At 61.3% G+C, this 18,927-nt stretch overlaps 2 protein-coding genes across 3 annotated transcripts in view; one reads left to right on the top strand and one right to left on the bottom strand.

Annotated features, from left to right (window-relative positions):
* CHKA (choline kinase alpha) overlaps positions 1–2,843 on the top strand; it is a 56,321-nt gene extending 53,478 nt beyond the window's left edge. Inside the window, exon 12 of the mRNA XM_057726046.1 lies at positions 1,674–2,843. Coding sequence (XP_057582029.1) covers positions 1,674–1,733 — 60 coding nt within the window. The 3' untranslated portion in view covers positions 1,734–2,843. The remainder of the gene's footprint in view (positions 1–1,673) is intronic.
* A 2,090-nt stretch (positions 2,844–4,933) lies between these two features.
* TCIRG1 (T cell immune regulator 1, ATPase H+ transporting V0 subunit a3) lies at positions 4,934–17,332 on the bottom strand. 2 transcript variants are annotated; one of them, XM_057726043.1, is made up of 21 exons: positions 17,292–17,332; positions 16,097–16,166; positions 14,934–15,054; positions 14,473–14,551; positions 13,390–13,610; positions 13,214–13,299; positions 12,808–12,934; positions 12,643–12,725; positions 12,393–12,486; positions 12,085–12,297; positions 11,282–11,426; positions 7,663–7,802; positions 7,420–7,577; positions 7,254–7,344; positions 6,632–6,750; positions 6,331–6,544; positions 5,920–6,042; positions 5,709–5,813; positions 5,517–5,634; positions 5,167–5,344; positions 4,934–5,074 (listed from the first exon to the last, which is right to left on the bottom strand). In XM_057726043.1, coding segments are annotated over exons 2-21 (2,496 nt in total). In that variant the 5' UTR covers positions 16,099–16,166; positions 17,292–17,332; the 3' UTR covers positions 4,934–4,995. The 2 variants fall into 2 exon arrangements, with proteins under 2 accessions (XP_057582026.1, XP_057582027.1); XM_057726044.1 differs by lacking the exons at positions 16,097–16,166; positions 17,292–17,332 and adding an exon at positions 16,216–16,234.
* Between the last annotated feature and the right edge of the window lie 1,595 nt (positions 17,333–18,927).

The following is an 18,927-nucleotide window of genomic DNA, read 5'->3' as shown; positions in this document are numbered from 1 at the left end:
GGCTTTGCCTGCCAATGCAGGGGACATGGGTTCAAGCCCTGGTCTGGGAAGATCCCACATGCCACAGAGCAACTAAGCCTGTGGGCCACAACTACTGATCCCATGTGCCACAACTACTGAAGCCCATGAGCCTAGAGCCCGTGCTCCGCAACAAGAGAAGCCACCTCCCTGAGTAGCCCCTACTTGCCACAACTAGGGAAAGCCCATGCTCAGCAACAAAGACTCAACACAGCCCCCCCCCCAAAAATTGAAACTTTTGTTCTTTGGAAGACACCATTAAGCAAATGAAAAGCCAAGCCACAGACTGGGAGAAAATATTACAAGTTTATATCTGACCAAGGACTTGTATTTAAAATATATAAAGAACTCATAACTCAGCAAGAATCCAAACAACCTAGTTTATAAATGGACAACAGATTGAACACTACACGGAAGATAAAAACAAAAAGATGCCAGTAAGCATCTTTTCATCTGCTTAATATAAAGTCATAAAAGAAAAGCAAATTAAAGCCCCAGTGAGAAGCCCTGCACACCACCTGAAGACGGCTAGAACTTAAACTGACAGTACCAAATATTGGCAAGGATGTGGACCTCACACTGCTGATGGGAATGTAAACGCGTGTAACCAGGGTGGAAAAGAGTTGGACAGCCTCTTGTAAAGTCAAACATACACTTACCATACAACCCAGCAATTCCTCTCTTTGGTGTTGATCCAAGAGAAATGAAAGCCTATTTCCACGCCAAGACTTGTATTCAGGTGCTCGCGGCAGCTTTATTTTTTTCAGTTGCCCCAAACTGGAAACAGCCTATGTGGCCACCCGCAGATGACCCAAATCGTGGAAAACTACTCAGCACCGAGCAGGGACACTGTCCCCCACGGCAGCGTGGGTGTGTCCCAGACACCAGCTAGACACCAGAGGGTGCCTGTCGGATGACTGCGTTCGCATGGAAGCTTTCTGTTGGGTCTGCTGCGCTTGACTGCAGAGGCCCCGGAGACCTCTGAGGGTGACCGTGGTGCGGCTGGCTCACATGAGCGAACACCGCACATTTAAAATGAGTTGATTTTTGTGGTCTATAAGTTATACCTCAGCGTTCATTTTTTTTAAAGATGTAATCTTTTTTAAAGATGTAGTCTTGGCAGTTAGCTCTGCAGACTCTTCAATTTGGTTCTTAGGAGATTGTGTTCCCCACACCGGTGGGCAGACGGGGGGTGGGGTGGGGAAGGGAACCCGAGGCATGGTGGCTGGCCAGGTTTCCTCAGTTCCCTCCCGGTGTCCTTGGTGATCCCAGCAAACGGGTGGCACCTCCTGTCTATCACCTTTGTTCTACACTTGCTAACGCCCCAGGGACCTTGGGCTTTGACCAAGGAGCCTGCGTTTTGTCCATCAGTCTGTCTGTAGCATTGAAGGTGAATGAGTCGGTGAGCCACAGCAGCACCAGACGCATAGACGGAAGTCCTGTCTCTCATCTGGGTTGGCAGAGCCGGGCCGGCCAGCTGACCGAGCGGGGGACATTGAGGGTAAAGGGAAGGTGGGGACCGGGGCCACCAGCGGGAGAGGACCGTCCTGAGCACAGCGTGGCTCCTGGACGGCCTGCCGCACACGGAGCTGCTCTGCTCTGTGCGGGGGGCGGGCGGGACCGTCGGTGAGGCCCCTCTTCCTTCTGTCTCCTAGGAGTATGCCCAAGCCAGGTTCGACGCCTATTTTGACCAGAGGAGAAGGCTCGGGGTGTGACCAGGGGAGGCCTGCCTATGCTGCATCCCTGGGCCGCGTGTGGCGGCCGAGCCCGAGGGTCCCTCTGTGCTCCGACTACTGTACCTGTGGCAAGAAGGCTCGGACGTCTCGCTGCCGAACACAGCTGTGTATGATACGAAAGACTGTATTAAAATTGAGTAACATTTACTTCATATCTTGTTTACGATTTCACTAGGACTCTGACATGAGATCGGGAAGCAGAATTGTAGTACACTCACTAGTGCAATAGTGCAACATCTCAGACTCCCTTAATCTAGAGAAGGCGTTTTCCACTGCAGTCAGACGTGGCGGACCGCAGGAGTGAGCAGTGCCGCTGCAGGTGCCTCTTGGTTAACACTGGTCTTCAAAGGATGTCAGTGACCGGGCTGGTGGACGGCGCTGACCGACTCTGCGGGTACCAGGCGTGGAGGGCGGTGCGTGGGTGGCGACGCTGCTGATGCCCCACGTCGTGACTGGAGTCCCGGGGGGGTGCAGACGGCCCCCGACGGTGCGGGCGCACAGAGGCGGGGACGAACGTGGCTGCCCGCTGCTGCCTGCCGTCCGTGTTTTCCTCTGCAGATGAATCTCACCTGAACTGGATGCGCCCCCGCCGTGCCCTCTAACTGCACTTCATCGCCGGGGCAGGCAGTGGGCCGTGGCCGCAGAGGGCCAGCAGGCTGGCGGGGACGCGTGGGCACACAGGCCCCCCACCCTATCTGCTTTCCTGGTGGGGTGTGGGCTGCTTCGTCCCGCTCTCTGCAGCCTTTTCCCCTCCACCTCTGCTCAGCCTGTAGCTGGGCTCCTGCAGCAGGGCCGGCTGCCCGCCCCTAGGCATGGTCCAGCCCCAGGGCGCCCCACCGGTGCTGGGGCCTTAGTGTGCCGGGTGTGGGGAGGGGTGTCCCTCACGTGGTCATTCTGGTGGGACACCACAGCCCGTGTGTGGAGTATGGGGGCGGGGATAGAGTATAGCTGTGAAATCTGTATATGTTAAATGTCCTTTGGGACAAATTCTTTTTTTTTTTACTCAACTCTTATTTGAATTGTTTTTGTGCATACATTCCTGCTACCCCGAAGATTGTACTCTACAAACAATACAAAAATAAAATGAAAGCCCATCCTTTGCTGTCACCCTCGGATGTGTCCCGCGTCTGGGGCGGGGGGTGGGGGGCTCCGATGTGTCCCCTCGGCTCTGGTTGTGGCTCCAGGTGCGAAGCCCTTGGGCAGGAGTGGGGAGCAGTGGGCTGTCTGGGAAGAAATGGACAGCGGGGCTGGGGCAGGAGGGAAACTTCCCACCACCCAGCCTTCCAGACCCCTAAAGTTTAAGCCCGTGAGTGTGTTCTGATATCCAAGCAGTAAAACTGAGCCCCAGATGCTGCTGCCCGGGGTGTGAGATCGTAGGACACAGCTCCCAGCTCCTGCCTTTGCCTCCAAGGCCCCACTGGCCTTGCCCGTCCCCCAGTCCTGCCTTCCTCCTCTTTAAGACAGCAGGCCCACTTGCGCTTGCCTCTGCCGGGTGGCCTTGGGGCCAGGCTCCCTCGCATCCAGCCATCACTTTCATGCTCTGCATGTGGAATTCCTGGGATTCCCACCTGTTCGATGATCAGCTCTCCTCCTGGATTGACCGTACACTCGCCTGAGCAGCGATCAGGCCTGTCCTCAGTGCAGGTGACCCCCTGTCCCTTTGTCTCCAAATGTGACCTCCAAGCTCCAGGGGTGCCCCCTCCAGTGCCTTTGCATGTGCTGGTCCATGGCAACCAGCCCTCTCCAGCCAGGCTCCCAGCTGTCCACACGTCAAAGCCAGGGCAGGGCCAGCCAGCGTCTCCCTGGGGTCACACCTGCCACCCACCCTCAAAACGTTCCACGCTCTCGGTGCTGACCACCTGCCTAGGGTTCCCCTCACCTGCCCCTCCCTGCGAGTCTCTGCGCAGCTCTGCTCCCCAGGAAGGTAAAGTTTGGCATCCTGGGCTTAGTCCAGATCCTGAGACACACCGCTCCCTCTGTTCCTAACCAGACGCTGCCGTCGACGTTTCTCAGAGCCAAGTCTCTGCCAGGCATGTGGGGCTGCCGTGCAGCCGCTCGTACCCCAGCAGAGGATCTGGGGGCCCTGAGCGGGGCAGTCCTGGACTCTGGAAGGACAGGCTTCTCCCGGCAGCTGGCCAGACAAGAGCCACAATGATGGGGCCAGACCCCCCGGCTCACTGCGCCCAGGGGGGTCTCTGGGGCCTCCAGCCAGAAGAACCTCTTGGCGCGCCTCAGGCAGGAGAAAGTGGAGCCTCTGGGAAGTGCTGGCTCTGCCTCCCCGCCGGTGGTGAGACCCAGGCCAGCGAGACCCACCCGCAGGATGCCACCTCCCCCGACCAGCAGATGGCCTGGGAGCAGGACTGCCTACCAGGGAGGGATGGGGGAAGACTGCAGCCTCTGGTGATGGGGAGGCAGGGCCTGGAGTCCAGCTCAGCCCTTTTCTGATTCTTGGAGCCCTGGGCAATTCTTGGGCTGCCCTGGACGGCCTCTGCCCTTGTCTGCAGGAAGGTGGCCTCGGGTGTGACACCACGGTCCCACACGGAGTGCCGGGTCAGGCTGAGGTGTTCCAGAACCACCACAAGGATGTGCCAGGCATCCCCTCACTGCCCCTCTTTGCTCCCCAGGAAGGTAAAGCTTGGCGCTCCTCGTTCTTGGGGGTATGCAAACTGACTGTCAGATGATGTCTGGGCTACCCTGGGTGTGGAGGGTGGTGCCCGGGGAGCAGAGCTGCGCAGAGACTCGCAGGGAGGGGCAGTGAGGGGAACCCTAAGCAGGTGGTCAGCACCGAGAGCGTGGTGTGTTTTGGGGATGGGTGGCAGGTGTGACCCCAGGTGTGACCTCAGACCATCTTTCTGAGCTAGAATATACTGGAAACATCCCTCCTTGGTCCTAGTTCTGTCCCCCGCTTCACTCCAGGAGTCTGGGGTTATTGAGATGTGCTCTTGGGTCCGCTCCTGACGTCTTGAGTCCCCAGATCGTAGGCCAGTGCCTCCCACCTCCCTACACCCCACACCAACTTCAGCCGCAAAGACAGACATAAGGGAGATGGGCACAGAGGCTGGCATGGCATCCATCAAACCAAAAGGCTCCCAGGGGCAGGATCAGCCCGTGCCCGAGCCCAGGCTCCTCTACACCCAACCTCCCCGGCCCCTGCCTCCCAGACAAGCCCAAGACTCGGGTCCTGGGCCTTCTCCTCTTTATTTCTTTACTGCTCAGCAAGCTAAGGGCAGGGTTGTGGGCACTATTCATCCTCCACGGCGAAGGTGAAGGGGCTCAGCTTGTAGCCGGTGCCTGAGTAGAATTTGTTCTGGAACTCCACCCTGGGGTGAGAGGGGAGAGCTGGTAAGGGGACGCACCCCCCGCCTTCCTCCCCCACCCAGTGCTGCCCGCACCCGCCAGGCAGGCCCCTCACCAGTGCAGCCGCAGCGCGTGCAGGAAGGCCGAGAGCCCCTCCATCACCAGCAGGATGGCCACGGTCAACACGGCGAAGGCGGCAAAGACGGGGACCAGCACCACGGCCGCCACACCCACCTTGCCGCTCAGGCCCAGGCCGACTCGCATCACCATGGCCCACAGGACCTCCGACAGCTCTGCAGGTGAAGCAGGGAACTGTGGGGACCACCCGGCCACCTCGGCGTCCCGAAGCCCGCTCTCCCCATGGGCCGGCAGGGGACCTCCTCCAACGTCCCCCCTTTAGAGACAGGGCTCCTGAAGGCCACCCATCCTGCAGCCAGCCCAGTGTGGGAAGGAGCCAGGACTCACGGGCATGGGCCAGGCTCAGGGCCCAGAGGCGCAGGTAGGAGGCCGTGTTGGAGATGCAACCCAGGCAGAACTCGATGGTGTGGATGGCTTGGTGCATGAACACCTCGGACGGGACAAACTGGGGGGACGGGCAGCAGTGAGGGGCGCGCCGGGCCAGCAGCCCTCCCCCACTCAGGGAGGCACCACACCCACCTTGGCCTCCTCTGGGTCCCCTGGGCATCCTGCCTTCTCCTCATCAGAGCCCTGGCCGGCCAGGGACGCGTCGGACACGTCCAGAAGCCTGTCCTTGTCCTCATCCTAGAAGTGGGGGCAGCAGCATCAGCAGACCCCCCCCAGCCCCAGGTGGGGCTCACGTCCCGGACAGGACCCCGCACCCCCACCCTGCATGCTCCCCGGCCCGTACCGGCTGTCCCCTCCTCCGAGAGTGGCGGCGGCGGTGCTGCCGGCGCAGGAACAAGGGTGTGCCGAGCAGCAGGACAGGCACCGTGGCCAGGGCCAGGACCACCAGCGTGGACTGCACCACCTCCTGCAGGGGAGGGGGCGAGAGTCAGGGCGCCCCCCCCGAGCCGCACAGCAGCTCGGGCCACGCGATCCCCGGGGGCCCAGGAAGCCCGCAGCCCGCTGCTCCCCAGGGCCCCTCTGTAAGAAGGGACGTCGCCCTGGGCTTCCAGCAGCCGCTGTGCGCCACCCCTGCTGGGAGCTCCCCGCCGTCTCGGGCCTCCCTGTCTCACGGCCTCAGGCCTGCATCCCGAGAGGCCCAGCCCCCGGGGGCCCCCAGGGAGGGGTGTGAGCCCCCTCCCCCGCCCCAGCCCACCTGCCCAGAGAAAAGCGGCCGGTTGGTGGGGCTCCTGGAGAAGAGGAACATGTTGATGAAGTGGATGAGGATGCTGGGGGCCGAGGCGGCGCTGGCGGCCGTGACCCACAGCCACTTGTAGGCGACCAGGAAGACAAGGTAGCCGAACAGCCCCAGCAGGAAGACCAGCTCGGGGAGGGTCTCCAGCAGCAGCCGGTACCACTGGCCAAAGTGCCTGGGATGGGAGGGGAGCCGGGTCACCAGGCCACCCTGGCCCTGTCCGGCACCCCGCCCGCCCACCCCCAGGACCCCCAGCCCTCACAGGTGGTTGAAGACTCCCAGGACCACCCCGAAGGTCATGTGGGTGACCCCCAGAATGACAGACATCTTCATTTTGAAGGAGTTGAGGAAGCTCAGGTGGTTGACAGCCAGGCTCCAGACCTGGGGAGGTGGGGGGGGGGGGGGCTGTCACGAAGGGGCCTCCCCACCCGAGTCACTCTCGTCCAGGGTCTCCTCTCAACCTATCCCCCGCCTGACGAGGGGCAGCAGAGAGCGGTGAATAGCACAGACTGGGCCAGGCAGCCTGGGCCCCAACCCCTGTTCTTCCTAGCTGGGCGACGCTGGGCACGCAACCTCAGCTTCCTCACCTGTAACATGGGGACAGCCCTCACGTGCACCCCGTGGAGCTGTCACGAGGACCAGACATCAGATCATTTCAACGAGGGCTCGGGACGGTGCCTGCCTGGCTCAGAGGGGGCTACAGAATGCTGCTCTTATTCGGACTTGCTTCTCTGTTTTTCAAGTAGGACAAGTGGCCCCAGTCTGTGGGGCCCCTGCCTCCTGCACCCAGAACCAGTCCTGGCGCTCGGGAGGGGCTGGGCGAGCAGGGAGCCCTGGACTCGCCCCCCTGCCCATACCACCCCCGACGGGCGGCCGGGACTCACGGGGTCGATGCCGAAGGGGTAGGGTCCCAGGAAGACACCGGTGACATTGGGGTCCAGGGCAAGCAGCGGGTGCTGGGCCAGGAAGGCGTCACTGTGACAAGAGCGGGAGGGCTGGTCAGGAGCCTGGGGGCCTCGGGGCCGCGGGGCGGGCGCGGCGGGGCCTCACCTCCAGCCGGACTGGTTGGCCATGGCCGCCACGCTCCAGCCCGAGGGGAAGATGGCCGTGGCGCGGCTGAAGCACTCGTTGTAGATGAAGCCGGTGTAGACGGAGAACAGGCCCATGAGCAGAAGCAGGTAGCGGCCCCCGAAGAAGGTCCTCCAGATCTGGGGGTGCAGGCGCCGTGAGAGCCGACCCCAGCCCCTCACCGTGCCCGGAGCCCCCCTACTCCCACCCCCTGCCGCCCCTCACCTCGTTCTGCGCCGTCTTCACGGCCGGCCGGTTCTCGGCCAGCACCATGGCCAGGGCGAAGAGGAACATGAGCAGCCCGTGGCCCACGTCACCAAACATGACGGCGAAGAGGAAGGGGAAGGTGATGATGGTGTAGGGTGCTGCGGGCAGAGGGGCCGGGTGGTCAGCCAGGACCCCCATCCCTGTACAGGACGCCACAGAGGCCCCCAAGCCAGGCTCTGGGACCCCAGGAGATATGAAGGTGGTGTAGCCAGGCAGGGATGCCACACCGCTTGTCCGCATTCAAGAGCCAGCCACTTACTGGCTGTGCAACCTTGGACTAGTGTCTTAACCTCTCTGAACCTCCATTTCCCCATCTGCAAAATGGAGATAACAGTACCACCACTTCACAGGGCTGTTATAAACACATGTATCCATGGACAGCACCTGGGAGACCATAACTACTCAATATAACGTTAGCAGTTCTAGCTACTATTATTTACGAGAGGAGCTTTAAGCAGAAGCACAGAGAGCCCAGTGGCAGTGCTGGCTGGCACACAGCAAGTTTCAGAAGGCCTAGCTGATCACCACCTTTGGGGCCTCAGCTTCCCTTTAAGTAAAATGGGAAAAATTTCTCGTGGGTGTTAGGGTTCTAATGCACATCCCAGTTATGGGCTGAACAGTGCTCCCCCCAAAAAAGATATGTTGGAGTCCTAATCCCCAAAACCTTAGAAAGTGACCTTATTTGGAGATACAATCTTTACAGGTGTAACCAAGTGAAAATGAGGTCATTAGGGTGGGTCCTAATCGAATCTGACTGGTGTCATTTTTTTAAAAATAAATTTATGTAATTAATTAATTTATTGACTGTGTTGGGTCTTTGTTGTTGCGTGTGGGCTTTTTCTAGTTGTGGCGAGTGGGGGCTACTGTTCATTGCAATGGGCTCGATAGTTGTGGCTCGCGGGCTCTAGAGCACAGGCTCAGTAGTTGTGGCACACGGGCTTAGTTGCTCCGTGGCATGTGGAATCTTCCCAGACTAGGGATCAAACCCGCGTCCCCTGCATTGGCAGGCGGATTCTTAACCACTGTGCCACCAGGGAAGTCCCTGGTGTCCTTATAAAAAGGGGAATTTAGACCTTAGACACACATACTGGGAGAATGCCATATGAATATGAAGACAGCTGTCCACAAGCCAAGGAGAGAAGCCTGAACAGACTCTCCCTCACAGCTCTCAGAAGGAACCAGCCCTGCCGACACCTTGCTCTCAGACTTCCAGCCTCCAGAACTGAGACACAATCTGTACCTATCGTTTAACTGTGATGCTTTGTTACAGCAGCCCTAGCAAACGAATACCTCCCCAAAGCTAGCACTTTGAGAGCTGGTGGCATATTAGCAACCGTGGCTATCTGATAACAGGTCTGCTCCAACCGGACTGGCATCTGCTAACACAGGGGAAATCTGGGCAGGTGAAATGGGGAGGGGGCCCCACACCAAGCTCCCAGATGCTGGTCCTGCAGGGGCAGCAGGCCCCAGAGGACCATGTGACCCTGGTCTCGGTCCACACGGCCCCAGATTTCACCCTCACGTCCTGCCCGTACCACCTTGGGGGCCCCAAACCCTGCCTCTTGCCCACTGGGTGAGACAGGACCCCGCCCTGGCCTCCCGTAAGGGGCCTCATCACGGTTCACCCCCACACCCATTCTTTGGGCTCATACAGAGGTGCCCTGCAGCTCCCCCACTCAGTGACACAGGGGATGCTGGGCCGTTGGCCACCCCACAGCCAGCCTGCTGCAGGCAGAGGGGTACCTGGAGGGAGAGGAACCAGGCCAGGTCCCACAGGCCTCAGGAAGGCAGAGGGAGCCAGGGAGGGAGGAAAGCCAGTGCCTGCTGGTCCCGGGACGGGCATGGGCAAATGGGAGGGGGCTGCCACCACCCAGCTCCAGCCTGTTGGGGGTGGGCACCACGTTGCCAAATCTCTCACTTTTTGCTAGTCTTGAGAAAATGCAGACTTTTGCAAAAACTCCCACTTTAAGCCCTGGCGCCCGCAGCAGATGCTGTGATGCTCCTCCAGGTGGCCATGGCTCCCTTTGCAGCTCTGTGCACCCCGCTGCCCAGTGGGCCACTTACAGAGCAGCAGCCTCACCAGGCCGGTGAGCACCCAGACGGATGTGCCTGGAGCTGACGGCCTCACCGCCCACCCATGAGGCCTGGTGGACGACTGAGGCGCTGGGTTTGAAAGCCCTGCTCATTGGCCTTGAGCCGGACACACTGTAGGGTCCTTTATGCTCTAGAGCTCCCTGCAGACTCAGGCTGAGGCCGGACTTCACCTGAGACTGGCCCTGCTCGGCTCTCCTCTCCCTGACTGCTTCCCTGCCCCCTAAGGTCACCTCTCTCAATAGACCACTTGCAGACTTCCCAGGTGGAGCCGTGGTTAAGAATCTGCCTGCCAATGCAGAGGACACGGGTTTGATCCCTGGTCCAGGAAGATTCCAGATGCCGTGGAGCAACTAAACCTGTGCGCCACAACTACTGAACCTGTGCTTTAGAGCCCGTGAGCCACAACTACTGAGCCTGTGAACCACAACTACTGAGCCCATGTGCCACAACTACTGAAGCCCACGCACCTAGAGCCCGTGTTCTACAATAAGAGAAGCCACTGCAGAGAAACCCACGCACTGCAACAAAGAGTAGCCCCTACACGCCACTAGAGAATGCCTGCATGCAGCAACAAACAGACAACACAGCCAAAAAAAAAAAAATTAAGTAATTAAAAAAAAAATAGGGGCTTCCTAGGTGGCGCAGTGGTTAAGAATCTGCCTGCCAATGCAAAGGACACAGTTTGATCCCTGCTCCAGGAAGATCCCATATGCCGCGGACCAACCAAGCCCATGCGACACAACTATTGAGCCTGTATGCCACAACTACTGAAGCCCATGCGCCTAGAGCCCATGCTCCGCAACAAGAGAAGCCACAGCAATGAGGAGCCCGCAAACCACAATGGCGAGTAACCTCCACTTGCAACAACTAGAGAAAGCCCGTGTGCAGCAACGAAGACCCAACACAGCCAATAAATAAATAAATAAATAAACAAATAAATAAATAAATTTATTAAAAAAAACCCACCAGACCACTTGCATCAGAGACCCCATCTCAGGGTCTGCTTCTGGGAGAACCTGACCTAGGGCTGCACCCAATTCAAACCGTCTTAAAAAACACAATGTGGCCAAACAAACCACCCCGGCAGGCAACCTTTGGCAACCACAGATCTTCCCAACACTTCTCAGCTCTGTATCACTATCCCCATTTTATAGATGACAAAACTGAGGCTCAGAGAAGCTAAGAAACTCATCAAAGTAAGCGAGTAGGACCTCCAACTCGGGCCATTCCTACTGCAAAGCTGTTCTTTGCACAACTCTGCCGGCTCCCTTGTTAGCTTAACAATGGCGGTGGGAGGGGTGGTGTGTGCTGGGAATAAACACGAAGCCCCCACCTTGGCCCCTCAGAGCGTGATGGGGAGTGTGCCTCTCACCTCAGGAGGGCAGAACAGGCCCAGTGTGGGGACGCAGCCCTCCCAGGCTTCCACCCAGGGCGGCAGCTGAGCCTCCCAAAGGCTGGGGCTGCGGGGGGCAGCTGCTCTCACCAGGGTTGACCTCCTGGTAACGGCCCACACCATAGGCGTCCACGATGCCCTGGAAGCTGGCCGTGAAGCGGTTGGTACGGATGAGCGTGGGTGGCATGTCCCGACAGGGGATGCGGTGAACCACGGCGCTCACACCTGCCTCGCTCTGGGGCATCCAGCAGGCAGAGAGATAGACAGACAAGACTGATGGCAGGGGCCTTCAGGGACCCCCCCAGCCAGGCCCAGCTGGACATGGAGAGCACTGTGGGGATTCGCCGGCTGGAAGCCAGGGGACCCGGGGCAGCCCCTCCTCTCCCTGTGAAACAGAATGACCAGCCACACCTGCCCCAGTTCAAGGGGATTTAGCGAGAACCCGAGCTTAGCCCAGAAGTCACTTGGGAAATAGAAGCGTGCTTCCTCCCATCCAGGTGGCCCGGGAGAGGGAGCCCCACTGCCACAGGTGAGCACCTAGTGCGGTGAGCCCTGGAGGCAGGGTCAGCACACCCATTTCACAAATGAGCCCAAGGCTCCCTCCAATTGGCCCAAGGTCACAGGGCCAGTGCCTGCAGAGCCTGGATTTAAACCCGGTTTCTAACTTAACACCCAGTGTAGCCTCCAGGGTGTGACGGCCCATCCCAGGGCCTCTGGGAAGTCGGGGCAGGGAGGGGTCTTGCTGGGCTGGGGCCATCACGGTGGACTCCCTGGAGGAGGATGAGCCCTGGCAAAAGCCCGGCGCTGATGGCACCAGGAATGGAAAGTGTGCTCCGAGGAGGAAACTGGCCCCTGCCGGGTAGCGGGGCGGGGAGGAGCCGCGCCATGCTTACCGAGCTGTCCTGCAGCGCCTGCTGCAGGGTAGGCAGGTCGCGCGTGGCACACCAGGCCTCGGCGATGAGGCACTTGTGTGTGGAGCTCACGCTGCACTGGTTGAGGGCCAGGTACACGGCCTTCATCTTGCGGATCTGCACTTGCCAGGGCGGCAGCAGCCTCTGCACCCGGCCGAGCACCTGGCTCAGGAAGCGCTCCGTCTCCCCCAGGACCTGCGGCCAGAGCGGGTGGTCAGGAGGAGCGGGGCCCGGTGCGGTGGAGGGGGTGGAGGGGAAGGCAGGGGTGCAGCCAGGCTGCGGGCACCCACCTCCTGCAGCTCGTGGCTCTGTTGCTGCAGCTGCTGCAGGGCTGCGTGCCGCACCTCCTCCTGCTCCGCGAATGGGAAGACGTGGCAGTGGAAGCTGGCGGGGAGGAGCGGGGAGGTGAGGCGGGGGCACGGGGTCCAGGCCGAGTCTAGGGGGAGCCCACAGGGCCATGTGGCAGACGGGGAGGCGACACGCAGGGGGCCTGGGCCCAAGGGCAGCGGGTGGCCAGCCGCCCACGCGACGGGGCCTCACCAGTCCGTGATCTTGCGGACCTTCTGCCCGATCTGCTCCCCCCAGTAGGAGATGACGAAGGTCATCCACGTTGCAGGCTCGCCCTGCGGGAGCGGGACCCAGGTCACCGTGCGGGCTGGACTCCGCCCAGGACGCCCCCCAGCCCGAGCACCCCCACCTGCTCACCGTCATGGGGTCCTCCAGCTGCTGCTCCGTCTCCCTGAAGCTGGCGATGAGGAAGCCACGGCAGGCCCTCCAGAGCAGGCGCTCCAGGGCAGCGGCCTTGTGGGGTTCCACGGCACCTGCCACGAAGCTGCGGGGCAGGGCGGGGCTGGGCAGGGGCTGCTCCCACCTCCCCCCGCTGCCCCCCCCCGGCCAGGCACACTGCCCCTGCCCCCACGGAGAAGGCAGGAGCCCCCCAGGCACAGCCAGAAGAGACACCCACGGGGGCGAGGGAAATTGCAGGTCTGAGGGAGGAGGCAGAGGGCCATTTGAGGGCAGCTGCGGGAGAGCACTGGACAAGGAGTCCCAGCTAGGCCTGCCTCACCAGGATGAACACACCAGAAAGAGAGCAAAGCGGCCCCTCACTTACTTGACCCTCAGGTCCTGGTGCGGGCCCCCGGGGGACTGGAGCAGGGGGGTCCTTTCCAAGGACCCATCCATGTGGGTGGCTGCCGGCTAGGAGCGGAGAGGCACCATGAGCCCCAGCCCGGGGTGGGGCCTGGCCCTCCCACCCCTCCCTGCGCCCCCGCCCAGGCTGGAGCTGACCGGGTGACCGTGGCCCTGGCCCAGCACGGCCGAGTGGAGCTGCAGCTGGTGCAGCTGGGTCCGCAGGGCCTGCTGGTTGCCCCGCACATCCCGGAGCTCCTGTGCCAGGCGTTCTGTCTCCTCCTGGATGCGCAGGAGGTCGCGGGGCGGGGGGGCCAGCAGCACCCCCTCGGGCACAGGCAGCGTCAGCCCAGCCCGCCGCACCTCCTCCTGCAGGAAGGCTGCGTGCAGAGGGACAGGTGTCAGGGGAGGCCGCTCAGGGGCCACCACCAGCCAATGGCCACTATTAGCCAAGGCTGGCTAACGTCTAGGGGATTCCAAACGCCATCCCCAAATCCCGTGGGCCACCAGCTAACTGATTCACTGAGTCTGAGACCCCAGGAAAACCTCAGGCTAAATAAACCTCCATCCCTCCAGGTCTGCTCCACCTCCCCCAGCCCTGAGACTTTTCTAGGCTGCTCTCTGTCCGCAGCTGCTGGCCTGGGTCCCATAGTGGTCTTTGGGCAGGCAGCCCTAGCACTGCAGGGCCTGGGATGAGAGCTTGCATGGAGGCCCACAGGCTACATACCTGAGTACTTAAAACTTACCAGTCAAGCTAACCATTAAACAGACATGCTCTATCCTGCCACCATGCAGGGTCCTCCCGGGAGGGGTTTCCAGAACAGAACCCAGGGCAGGGGTCCCTCTTGCCCAGGTCCAAGAAGGAGCTGCTCCTTGGGGGCACCCAACCCAGGATCCTGGCCTCTGCCCACCCCAGTCCATCTGCAGCAGAGAAGGTTCTGTCCAAGCCCCTCTCCTGCTTAGAAACCTATGGGTGGCTCCTAGCGTCCAGAGGATGAAGTCCTGAGCCCTTACTCGGTATTCAGGGCCTCTTCCAAGGGAGCCCTGGCCTGCACCCTCTGCTCAGCTCACCCAAGAACACCCCACAGGTCCCAGCTGCCCTGTCCTCGCTCTGCGAGGCCCAGCCCAGGTCTCCCTTCTCTGCCTTCCACCTGGGTGACTTGAACTCTTCCTTTCAGACCAAGCTCGACTGGTGCCTCCTCCAGGAAGCCTGCCTGGGGTGTGGGCCTGGGGCCAACTCACTGAAGGTCTTCTCCAGCTCTTCACAGCGCCTGACATCCACCACGAAGCGTCTCTGGAAGGCACTCACTGAGGCGTTGAGCTGTGGTTGCCAAACCGAGAAGTCAGTTTTCCAGGCAGGGGGCCAAGGAGGTCCCCCCACCGGGACACAAGCCTGGCTCTCCTCAGATCACAGCTGCCTCCCCCAGAAAGGTGCTGAGCACACCGTGACCCTCCAGATGCCCAGCTGAAGACAGACACGTGGCCTGGGAAGGGCGAGGCAGGGCCCAGGAGGCCTGGCTGGGCCCAGGAGGCCTGGCTGAACCCAGGCTGGGGCAGGGTGGTCTCAGCCTTCCTGAGAGCAGAGTATTTACAGCAGAGGCTTCCGGGATTCAAGCAGGGCCGGGGGTCAGTAGGGGGTAGATTGTCCGCCATCTGGGATGCCCAAGGACGAGGCCTCCCACGCCCATCCCAGCTCCACTCACGTCTCTGAACTCCACGAGGCCCAGCTCCCCGAGCTGGCTCACACACGTGTAGGCAGCAGCTGTGGGCAGGAAGAGCTGGACCAGCGCCACCTCCTCACTCCGGAACATGGAGCCCATGGTCCTGCAGGGCAGGCAGGGGCAGGTCACAGGCAGTTCCCCACGGGGTAGGAATTCTGAGCTCATGTGATCCTGCAAGGTACTGTTACCACCCTTATCTGACAGATGGGGAAACTGAGGCCCAGGAGGGCTCAGCAGGGTGCCGAGGTCACACAGGAAGTAAGCGGTGCAGCTGACCCCACAGCTGGACCCACAGTCCCACATCAAGCTCCTTCCCAGCTGGCTCTGTCCTGAGACCCCTGCCCTCCACCCCTGGTGGCTCCTGGAGACCCTGGCTCTTCTCAAACCTGGCCCCTGCTCCCGCTGTCACCTCTCCATGACCTGCCCTCACCCGAGATCCTACACAGCCTCGGGGCCCCAGGCCAAGGGCCACCTCCAGTGCCACCAGCCTCCTGACTGCCATGGCCTGGAGCCCTCGCCTTTCCACCCCGGGGGCATCCGTGACAAGGGACACCAGGGCTGAGGTCTGGCCTGTCCCCACGGGCAGCGGGGGCCCTCCTCCCTCCCTGCGGGTCTGTGTGTGCTGAGGGGTGGGGACTCACTGGGACTCGGGGAAGGGTAGAGAGGACAGGCAGGGGCCACTGAGGAAGGGGGACCTTTCCCTGAGGCCCTGGTGGCCCAGCAGCAGCCTCGCGGGTAGGGGCCTGGGGGAGGAGCCCTCCAGGTGTCGAAACCAACGAAAGTGAAACTGTGGAAACTGAAATGGGCAGGAAGGGCCTCGTGGGGCCTTGCTCAATGCCTGCGGGACAGGAGGAGCCGCAGAGGCAGGGCCAGGGCCAGGGCCAGGGTGGCCTCCCACAGGCCCTGTAGACGCCCAGCCCACAAGCCAGGACTCCCCAGCCGCCGGCCCTGGGGCCCAGGGCCGTCCCCTTCCCCTCTGTGGGACTCAGTTTCCTTACCTCTCAAATTGAGGGGGGAGGGGACCGGATCGGGCAAGAGCCCGCTGAGAAGGTGAACATTTGGCACCAGAGCGCCCCGCCTGCTGCCTGGGCCCGGCTGGGGCCTGTCTAGTTGGTCACTTCCTCCCCTGGGTCTGGTTTACTCACATGTAAATAGGAAAAGCAGCTCCCTTCCCAAAGGCCGAGAGACGGCTGGGGGCTGTGGAAGTGCCAGGCCCTGAAGAGGGAAGGGTGGGCAAGAGGGGCCAGGGACCAAAGCTCTGAGCCCCTCCCAAGCTGTGGTTAGCTGTGTGTCCTTGGGGGAGTCTCTCACCCTCTCTGGGCCTCCACTTCTTCTCTGGGTGAATGGGACTTGGCCACCCCAGCAGAGACAGGACCTGGGTGGGGAGATAAACTTAACCCCCTCACCCACAACACCTCATTTACATCTAACAGCAGTCCCTGGGGGAGGGGGCACTGTAGCCCTGATTTAAAGACGAGTCAGCAGGTGGCCGGGCCAGGCCCTGGGGCTGCAGGTTTGGAAGGCCCAGCCCACAATACGTGCTGGGAGAGGGCTGTTCTCTGCCCCAGGCGGCCCAAAGGCTGGGCCAGCCAAATGGGGGGTTGTAGGGAGCTACGTCTAGGGATCCAGGCAGGGCAGCAGCCCTGGGGCCTGGGCACTTCCCCTGGGTGGGACAGGCTGTAGGGAGCACGGGGGTGCAGAGACCTGGGCAGACCCCTCCCCTGGCATTTCAGGCCTCCATTCCCTCATCCCCTCTGCCTCATCCTCCCTGGCCCCTAGCTGAGCCAGGGGCCACCCCAGCGACATTTACAGAGCAAGGTAACTTGGTCCTTCAGAGTCCGGCCTCTAGCCACTCTGTGCCCCTCTCTTGCTGCTCCTTTAGGAGCCTGGAGACTAAGGCCACCGCCTCCAGAAACCCATCAGATCTCTCCTCTGAGCCCCTGGCCCGCCATGAGGAGCTGGGCTGGAGGTGAGGGTCTGCACTCTCTTCTTGGAGCTCCGCCTCTTCCTAGTCGGGAGGGACTCAGTTTCCTCATAAGTAGAATGGGTCCCTCCCTCCCAGGAAGATGCAGCAGAGAAAGCTCTGAGCACCACCTGGCCCGGCACAGATGAGCTCCACGTTAGTTGTTACAGGCTGTGGACACCCCCATTCTCCTCCTCTTTCTCCTCTTAGCCGCCCCTGGGGCCCCCATTAAGGGCTGACACCCGCGGCCCTGCGGACTGAGCTGCCTGCACTGACCCAGCTGGGTGCGGGCGCCAAGACTCCCCTTCCCGGGGCAGAGGGAAGCGAGGGCGGCAGGCGGAGCTGGGAGCTCTGCAGCCCCCGGCTGGGGCACTCACCCCGGGTCGGCCGCACGCGCCGCTGCTCGGCTCTGCTGGGCTCTGCGCTCGCAACTCTGCGGTCCCCGCCCCGCGCCCACGCAACTCACTTTCCCCGGAGGGCGGGGCGGGGAGGGGCGGGGCCAGGGAAGCTCCGCCCCCAGGGCCCGCCCCAAACCCCCACCCGGAGTCCTGGGAGCGGGAACCCGGGCTGGCCCGGGGCTGGGGGTTCGGAGCGGCGGTAGGAGGCCGGGAGACCGAGCAGACATTGACCAGCGCCCACCGCGCAGGTCTACACGTCCGGGATGTGGGGAGATGCCCAGCGTAGGCCCAGCTGCGGGGCCACAGGGTGGGAGCTCCACCACCTAGAGGGCTCACTGGGCCTATGGCTGAGAAGACCCCAATATGCTCAGGCCTCGGGCCCAAAACCCACGTGTCCCCACCTCTGGGACCCCTTCTCCCTTGGTCAGGCCGCAGTTACACAGGTCCTTCTATCTTCCTGCTTCTGACCACCCAGGATAGGGCCCTGGGCGACTCCAGGCCCAGTGGTCTGTGTCCTTGGGTGGGTGGCTGCCCTTCTCTGGGCCTCTTTCCTCAATGGTAGCAGGACACCGAGGGCCGGGCCGTGGGCCCCGCACCCAGCTGGCACTGGGCCATGCTCTGCCCTGGCTGTTACTCCTCCTGTGGCTGGATGTGTCCCCGTGACCTGGCTCCCAATTAGCCCCATGCAGTTTGTCCCATCTCAGCACCCCCCAGCCTGGGGCTCTCGACTGTCCAGCTGCCTGCACTTTGTACGGGTCAAGACTGTACCCACTGGAGCCCCTCAGCTCTGGTGATCCTTGAACCCCCACAGTGCAAGGGCCTTTAAGGCGTGGGGGGAGGGTGGGCCAATGGAACCCCCAGAGCTGGGGGCTGGAAACTGAGTCACAGCCAAGGGCAGTGTCTTCAGAAAAGTGGGAGACTCTCTGGGGCACGGTAGGGCTGTTTCCAAGGAGGAACAGTGACACAACCAAACAGGACCAGTGGGGCCTCGGGTCAGAACTTCCCACGCAGGGCAAACTGGGACTCTATCGTGTTACAAAAGTGTGACAGAGTTGCACTCAGACCCGGCAGTAAGGGACAGAATCAGGTCAGGAGCTGGACAGACTCATCCATTTTATTCTTTTTTTTTTTTTTTCTGAACTGTGCAGCGTGTGGAATCTTAGTTCCCCCCACCAGGGATCAAACCCGCGGCCCCTGCACTGGAAGCACAGAGTCTTAACCACCGGACCGCCAGGGAAGTCCCTAGATTCATCCATTTTAAAAAAAGTATTCTATTTACCTGAGTACAGATATAGGCTCCATGCCAAGTATCTAATACTGGTTATGTCTGGGAAAAGCAAAATTAGAGGTGATTTAAGATTTTAAAGCCTGCCTCTTACAACTGGCCTTGTTTTTGGAGAGCTTCTGTCCCCAGCAGCCACCAGGACTAGCAGTGCTCGACTTGTGGACACTCCCTGGGCTCACATCTTCCCTTCTGGTCCTGCACCTCTCACCTCTGTGCCATTTTGGGGGCTGTAAGTGCCCCAAAACCTTGGCAGGTGGTGGGGTCTGCACAAGTCCTGGGCCACTTCTGCATCAGGAGATGGCCCAGCCTGGCCTGGTAAGTAGGCCCAGG

The sequence above is a fragment of the Hippopotamus amphibius genome, chromosome 3 (genome assembly GCF_030028045.1).
Source record: "Hippopotamus amphibius kiboko isolate mHipAmp2 chromosome 3, mHipAmp2.hap2, whole genome shotgun sequence".
NCBI lineage: Eukaryota > Metazoa > Chordata > Mammalia > Artiodactyla > Hippopotamidae > Hippopotamus > Hippopotamus amphibius.
This window is presented reverse-complemented; position numbering and strand designations above follow the sequence as displayed.